This window comes from Clytia hemisphaerica, unplaced genomic scaffold (genome assembly GCF_902728285.1).
Source record: "Clytia hemisphaerica strain Z4C2 unplaced genomic scaffold, Clytia hemisphaerica genome assembly, whole genome shotgun sequence".
Lineage (NCBI taxonomy): Eukaryota > Metazoa > Cnidaria > Hydrozoa > Leptothecata > Clytiidae > Clytia > Clytia hemisphaerica.
Genome location: NW_027103905.1, coordinates 266,776 through 274,558, shown reverse-complemented (window position 1 = coordinate 274,558; position 7,783 = coordinate 266,776). Strand labels below are relative to the sequence as shown.

The 7,783-nt window shown below is 35.7% G+C and overlaps 2 protein-coding genes across 4 annotated transcripts in view; both read right to left on the bottom strand.

Annotated features, from left to right (window-relative positions):
• LOC136808981 (protein CBFA2T3-like) overlaps positions 1-4,312 on the bottom strand; it is a 17,412-nt gene extending 13,100 nt beyond the window's left edge. The window contains exon 1 of one of the 3 annotated variants that reach the window (XM_067065554.1): positions 4,145-4,312. In XM_067065554.1, coding sequence (XP_066921655.1) covers positions 4,145-4,181 — 37 coding nt within the window. In that variant the 5' untranslated portion in view covers positions 4,182-4,312. Of the gene's footprint in view, positions 1-1,349; positions 1,399-2,591; positions 2,699-4,144 lie in introns of those variants that run through there. The other 2 variants (XM_067065556.1, XM_067065555.1) reach the window with 2 other exon arrangements.
• Positions 4,313-4,693: 381 nt separating this feature from the next.
• LOC136808982 (Golgi-associated plant pathogenesis-related protein 1-like) lies at positions 4,694-7,632 on the bottom strand. The gene is made up of 4 exons (XM_067065557.1): positions 7,314-7,632; positions 6,796-6,971; positions 5,979-6,063; positions 4,694-5,486 (listed from the first exon to the last, which is right to left on the bottom strand). Exons 1-4 carry the CDS (start codon positions 7,601-7,603, stop codon positions 5,483-5,485), a joined length of 555 nt encoding a protein of 184 aa, XP_066921658.1. The 5' UTR covers positions 7,604-7,632; the 3' UTR covers positions 4,694-5,482.
• Between the last annotated feature and the right edge of the window lie 151 nt (positions 7,633-7,783).

Here is a 7,783-nt window from a genome sequence, read left to right as displayed (position 1 = left end):
GGTTTTTTTTTGGAATTTCCCCCCAAAATCAGTTAATAATGACCCCCCATTTTATGAATTTTCTCTGAGAGTACTGCCCCTGCATCTTCCACCCCCTACAAGTAAGCATAAAAGAGTACAATTGAATGTAGAATTTATGAAATGATATATAACAACAATCTCTACAATAGAATTATAAACAATTCACTCCATACAATTGAAAAAGTTGAAAAAGTGCTTTCCTACAGATTGTTGATGATTACTGTTAGTACCTTTAATAATTCTTTAAAAACATCAAACTTTTTACTTTGAATGTAAAAAGTACTTTTTTATGAGATTATTCATCTAATTTCTGAATGAGAGCTAGAATTTCTTGAGTCTATTTGCACATAAAACACATTATATCAGTACTCATGGTGTACTCCACTTTTTGGCAATCTTTTATTTTTCCATATTATTGTATTCCCTTGTATTATATGTATTATATAAATAATCTCCTTTATTTTTTAACTTGATCACTGTTTTCAAAATATTATCCATTTCTGGTTTTATAATGTAAACATACTCAATGAAAAGTTTTTGCTTGATTGTCAGCCAATTAATTCGCTACAAAGAAATTCCATAAAAAATGGTTATAAGAATAAATTATCGAACTTTTTTACTATGTTTTAAACATTCACGAAATGAAACTGAAGTGTGTAAAGTATTTAATATTATAAATTGTCTTATTTTTTCTTCAAACTTTTCTTCAAAACCATTTATTTGCTCTTTTATCCATCAGTCCATGGCTTTCTCAAAAACATTTTCTGCAAGAACCATGAATATATAAAAGAATATACACCAAACAAGCAGTTTTGAGCATGATCTGGGTGTCTGTTTTATCAAAATAAAAGTTCAACCCAAAGAAATATAAGAAATATAATACTCTTTTTCTTTGCTCAAACTATATTTCCGTTTTATGTGCGTTTTATGTACGTTTTATGTGCGCAATTGCAGTTAGGGAATTTCCCAATGTATATATGAATATCACCACAAACGATTATTACACGTTCAGCATCTGGCTGTTCAAGCCGGGTCAAAAAAAAAATTGGCCTGCCGCCCTCCTTTCAGCGCATGTTAACCCGCTGAGGCATATGTTTGGAGTTCATAGGTAATGGGAACTGCAGACGTGCAGGCGCTCATTAACGTCCCCCATGTTGAATGGAAAAACAGGGCGGGTGCAAAATTTACGCCCAAAACTTTTGTTCCGAAAATTTTTTTTTGAAAAGGGATTTTTGAACCCCCTCAGAAAAATCCCAGATCCGCCTCTGCTTGTAGAAGAAAGTTTAAATTTGCTTCTCTTAAAAACAAAAATAATTATATTCGCTCACCTCTTAGAACAAGCACTTCAAAAAACCATAACATTAGACATAAACTCAAGCTGAAAAATCACCAACGAGGGTAAAAAAAAATCCTTATTCGGCTGACGGTAAATTATTCTCCTGGTCCTGGGAATAGAACTGCCAAATGATCAAATCAAACATTGTGACATAATTGTGTCATAATTACTGCTTCTTTCAGTTTGTGCATGTTTTGAAAGTTTGATATGTGTACTCCGTCTATCTTCATGGAATTTTTTAATGGCATGAAAACAGAATATGCTTTGTCTTTAAGAACAAATTTCTAAAAGGCTTTTGTTATTCTGTTAATATTTCTTTTTAGATTAAGAAATTTAATCTTTCATTGTTCTAATGATTATAATATTTATTAATAAAAGATTTTTGTTGTCTTTTTAATCTTTGTGTAAACTTGCATATGTTTTGCATATTTTCCAACTAAATCCAACCACGGCTTTTTCGTTCCTGTATTTTTGCATACAATTCAAGATGGAAAGGCGAATAGGTCTATCGAAAAAAATACTAGAATTTAGAAACCAAAGAGGCGGGATGACAGTCAGGCACATCCTGGCAAATGAACGGGGTGAGCATTTGCATGGGGTATTCGTCACCCAGTGTAAATGAGATACAAGATAGGACGTCTCAGGCTAAAAGCGTGAAAATGAATAAAAATGAACTTCAAACTGAAAATGGGAAAAAAGGAAGAAAACTGGGAACTTTATTTTTTCGTTAAAAGTTTCTTCGAAATCTTCGAAGACAAAATTGACCCATCCATGGAAAAAAAATTTCATCTATGCAGTTCTTCAAAATGAAGCAAAATATTTCAAACCCGGTTCAATTGCGTGGGGTATTCAGCACTATTACATCACTTTTGTTTTCGACCCCTTGCATTTGCCACCAATCACAAGTGAAAAACACCCCGTTCATTTGCCAGGATGATGTGCCTGACTGTGGATGAGGAAGAGAGTATGTGTAGATATAAAATTGACGAAAATCCTTGGACTGAAAAGTCTAATCCAGCTCGGGACTCAAGTTAACTTATACCGCTGGCATCCTACAACAAGTGCAAGAAGACGCAATGTCAATGATGAGCTCTACAAGCTCCCCTCCCACCCCCCATCCCAACGTGTGGTGTACAGAAAACAATGACCATCTGATTTCAGATTACCCCCTGGCTACCTGGAAAAGTACATGTACAAAAATCAGACTACACTTCTATAATTGTTTGCCATTTACCTCTTTTAGATGTTTTAAATTTGGCTTTGATGGCTGTCTTGACTGAAACGTTGACTGAAACTTGCAAGGTTTGCTATAAAATGACCTTACGAAAGCTACCATTTTGAAATGCGGAGGAGGGTTTGTTTATTTCACCACCGTAGATGAAATTTGTCGGCGGAAGAAGTCCAAAAAATCTATACAGCCCAAAAACACGACGGCCGGATGCACGGCGCGGAAATTTTTCTTGAAGATTGTCTAATTTCAATGACAGTTTCGTTCGACGTTCGACGTTCGCCGAGGTTCGAAAAATGGATCCCACGTGGGATTCGTTTTTTAGAAAATTTTGCCAAAATTTGCTTTGTTTACTCAAGGTAAACAACCTACCGTACGTACGTGCGCCGGCCCTAGAGAGTCCTTTTACCAAGCTTCCCAAGATTCAAGAAAATGCGTAAGTGTTAATTTTTCGGCCAAATTCAACTTTGGCTAAATTTTCTCTGTACTGTAAGGGTCCAATTTCAAAGGCCTAATTTTGGGCCGCACGTATAGTCGTTTTTGAATTAAGTGCATCCATCCTCGGGATTACAATCTTTCAGGCATTGAGTATTGTAAGTTTGTAAGTGTATCAAGTAGCTCCCGGCTTGGGGTGGGGGGGGGCTACTCTTGGCGACCAACGGGGGTGTCCCGCTGAGGTTCGAAAATGAATACGTGGGACTTATCTGAATGGAACTGAAATTACAAAAATTAGCCCCTTACTGGAAGCGCTCAAGATTGTACTACGTCTATTATATTATCAGTGAAATAAAAAGGTGGTGCTTTCACGCAGAAGTTTCATGACACACATTTGACAATATTGTCAGTTTTGTACGCATCAAGTCTGGATTTCTGTGTACATGTTGTACTAACGCACTTCGTAATAAACGCCACACTTTGTGGTAATTGACCAGCCTCACTTTGTAATAGAATATTTAAATGCCAAAAAATATATATTTAAAACAGCAAAAAATATAGCTTCTGACTTCGAAAACAGGATAAACTGGACACTTCTTAAGGCTTGGTAAAATTATGATCTTTCTGTAATGTGCGTTGAGTTTTATTACAAAGTGTGGTAAAAACTATTGAGCTTCAAGTCCGAAGGGCTGGTGGCGAAACTTTAACCCGTTTCAGGAAAGAGAAATCGAATATACTTATTTCCCATCCAAAACGCGCATAGAAAACGCACTGTAATAATCACGACGATGGATTGTACATAGCGGTTCCTTTGTTTTGGAGGACTACATTTTTTGAAATCTAGTGATAGATTTTAGTTTCAGTCCGGCGTTTGTGTAAAAACTACGCGCGGGCGTTCTGGATGGGAAATAAGCGGTTTCATTTCCCATCCAGGAGTCTCGCCTCTAGCCCTTCGGGCTTGAAACTCAATGGTAAATAAAAACTACAAAAAGCGTTAGTACACGTGTTTCTGAACATAAAAAATAAATACAGAAATCATGGTTAGTTCAACTCATAATAAATCTCATAATAAATGAAAAACTTACGAAGATAACTTGATAGAGGTAAAAACAAAAGATACTCACTCTTCTGTTGGTACCAAATTTTGGTAATTTTTGCCATACTGACAATGAAAAAAGTTTAAATCAAATGATCGTGTTGATCCCAAATAACTTGCTCGAAATCTCACCAAGAATCTCAGAATCTCAAAAGAACTGTTAAAGACCAGTTAATACAAGATTTCATCAAGATAATAACACGATAGCAAAAAGTTCGAATACATTTGACGAAGAAGCGAAAGGGAGGGAGGGTCAACAAGCGTTTTATGTTGAATCAGGTCTATTGAAAGTTCAGTTTGACACAGCTGATATTTAATTTTTATTCATCACCTTTCTTCATTTTTGCAAGAAAATTGAACATCAGCTGACTACATAAAGCAAACCAGGTGAAATTTAAGCTCGAAATAAAAAAGAAATTGACAACTGCACAAATACATCATAAAATATCAAAAAATATCGATTTTTATGTTTTGTGCGTAATTAAAAGACTCTTTGTATAGACCTATTGAAGATAGTGAAAAGTGAAAAATCGTTTATATAAGCTTTTGTTGTGTCAAGAATGACAATATCAAGGCGTTCGAGAAATCAAACAGATGTTCTTTAAACAGTAGGCGTTTTTTGGTCAACATAAATATATAAAAACTTACGTCTCACTATTTACCAATTTGATACTTTCTAATTAATTTGATTTGATTATCTATTGTCAATTATTGAAATTATATACTTTATGGATAAATAGTTATTTGAAAAATATACAAAGGCGATTTGATTATTTACATGTTAATTTTTTTATAATTGTTTATTTACATTCTTAACGGTTACGTTTATCAACAAAATCTTAAGATAACCCTAATTCCTTACTCCAGTTAGGATTAGGGGCGTGTGTCTGTTTAGTCCAAAACCCGTCCAAAATGACGACAGAAACAGTATTTTCTTTTCTTTATCCTTGATAAAGTATCGCATCCTTCAAACTATAAGAGCATAAGGCTTCGACGGCCAAAATGTTTAGAGCAAGACTCAAAAATACCCTATTTCTTAGAAAAATGGGTAAAAATGGTTAAAAAATGGCGAAAGTAAGAACATGTTAAGAACATTTTTAGGCTTAAAATTCAAAAAGTTAAGAACATCCAACGGCTTCAAAGCTTTTGGATGTTCTTATAAAAAAACGTGTACCTAATAACGGCATTCTAAACCAACCATATTTTCTCGACCTCTCTAACATAAGCGAAAGTTGAAGACGAAAAGGGGTTGCGCAACCAATCGAAGCATCGAATATAAGATGGTAGACCAGCTGTTGAATTCCCATGATGAAAGTGGTCTGATTCTTCGTGTTTAATCTTCGTGTCCTCTTTCTCGCCACACTTTTCACCTGCGGAAAAAATGAGAATATTGATATTACAGTTTTGAGAGAAAATATGAGTTTGTGTACTTTTTTTGGGTCTAGCACTAGAACCTGGTGGCAACCCTACTCATACTAGGCTTTTAGGGGCGGTTCAGAACTATTTTGGGGAGTTTCTTCATATTTTCAAAAAGAAATTAGCTTCATTTAGAAGTGTTTGCGACCAATCCCCTCCAATTAGTGGAGAAATGACATAAAAATGACATAATGTCAATGACAAAAATGACATAAAGTCCGGTTATTATCACTGAAACAGGGATGAAACATTCACGCTAAAGTATGAGGAAACGAACACCTCGAATTTTGACCACGTCGAACTTATCAGAGGAAGTAATTGTAATTTCATTGTCTTTAACGAGCGTTGCACTCCTTCGCATGTTTCCGACGTACTCGCTCTATTGTCTTAAATCCACCAGTGCCCGTATGCCAGAAAAAAAAAACAAATTGATAATAACAACGAACCTTTTATCATTGAATTTGCTGCAGTATTCAGACCTTTTGAATTCTCCCTCTTTCACGTTGTCTTTGAAACCAACGTCAATATTCCCTGGTAGAAACAAGAAGTTTTAAACAATTTACTTTAATGGGATAAATTTTCGCGGGGATTAAACTTCGCAGATTTCACGGATTTTGTTGTCTCCGCGAAATTAAGTCCCAATGGAAATTTGGAAAGGCCTTATCCGCGAAATATTTATAAACAAAACTCAAAATATGTCAACGAAGAGTACTGGTATCAAAGAGGCGCTAATAATGCATATTTCAACAACCAACATGTTTCGACAGTAAAAGGCACAAAATCGTGAAAAAATTGTCACCCAATAAAGCCATCCGAGAAATTTAATCCACGCGAAAATTAATCTCATTAAAGTAAGTTACTTTCTTACTACCGTCTGTCCTGAAAATCATGCAATATTCCCAACAGAAACCACGGGTTCAGTAAAACTCTCTGCATTCTTTTTTGGGCAGAGGGAAAGTGGAAAAATTATGCTCTATTTTTTGTCCTCACTGAAAATAATCAGGTAAGCAAGCCCTCACTGAAAAATATTTTATCCCTATTGAACTTTCTGGCTCAAAAACAATGGAATTCAAATACCCAGCCATAAAAAACATGAATCCCATCGAGTTTTGGTTCGTTATTTTTACCCCCATTGGCAGAAAAGTCCCACCGGGTCTGTGAGAAGGGTTCCTCAATTTTCAGAGCACCTTCCCAGTGAGACAGAGGTGTTACAATTGAAAATCGAAAAAACAATCGAACAAGTCATCAAAAGAAATCGTGTACCAGCTGGTCGGTAAACAGCAGCTATGAAAGAGCATGACTCTGCGCCGTCTTTGCTCGTCGCCTTAGCAACACCCAACAACTTAGTATCCTTCCAGATCATCTGAGTGAAAGCTGTGGCTTTTTGTAATGTTCCTGAGTCGGAGAATGAGAAGTCATCGCTGCATACCTCGTCATACCTGAAATGAATGAATGAATGAAAACAAAGGAATGAGTGACTGAACATGAGAACAGATTAGTAAAAAAGCGAGTAGAATGACTTAATAGAGAAACGAACGAACGAATGAATGAATGAATGAATTAAGTGAGTAAGTGAGTCCAAGTTAGTGAATGAATAAGTCAGAAGAATGAATACTTGAGCCAAAAATTTCACAAAAGAACTGTCAACTGCAATAAGAAACGAAAGGATGGTTCCAGACTCAATTGGATTACTCAATTATTCATCGATTGAATTGATAAACAGTGTTTTCAGAGAACTATGCAACAAATCAAGCATAGGATTTGTTAGGAGGAACTCTTACCACGAAGATGCGACGTCTTTTGCCGAGTCTTCTTTACGCTTATATGAAGCGCACACCATCATAGTGTTGACCCCAGGAGGAGGGTCCTGTCCGTCAAAAAACTCTCCATTTTTGGCTGCTTTTCGGACAAAGTCATTTGCTTTTTTCGTTAAGTCATCGTCCAGTTTCAAGGGACCGATATTATGTGTGGCTCGCAGCTCATTGTGTTGTTCCAGTAGACGTTCTGCGAAATCACCGGTAACGAGCTTGATCAAAAGACACGAAATGAGAAAAACTGTTCTCCGATACATGACATTGTTACATTATTTACCCTAAACAAAACAAAGCAATGGAGTAATAAGAAAAGTCGAAAAATAAAACTAACTGAATTTCAGTGAATGTCCTTTTTATTTTTATGTAATAAAATCAAAACTTTAACAAACAACAGGGAAGAAACATTTTGATTGATGCACAAAGTGTGTTTTATAAAT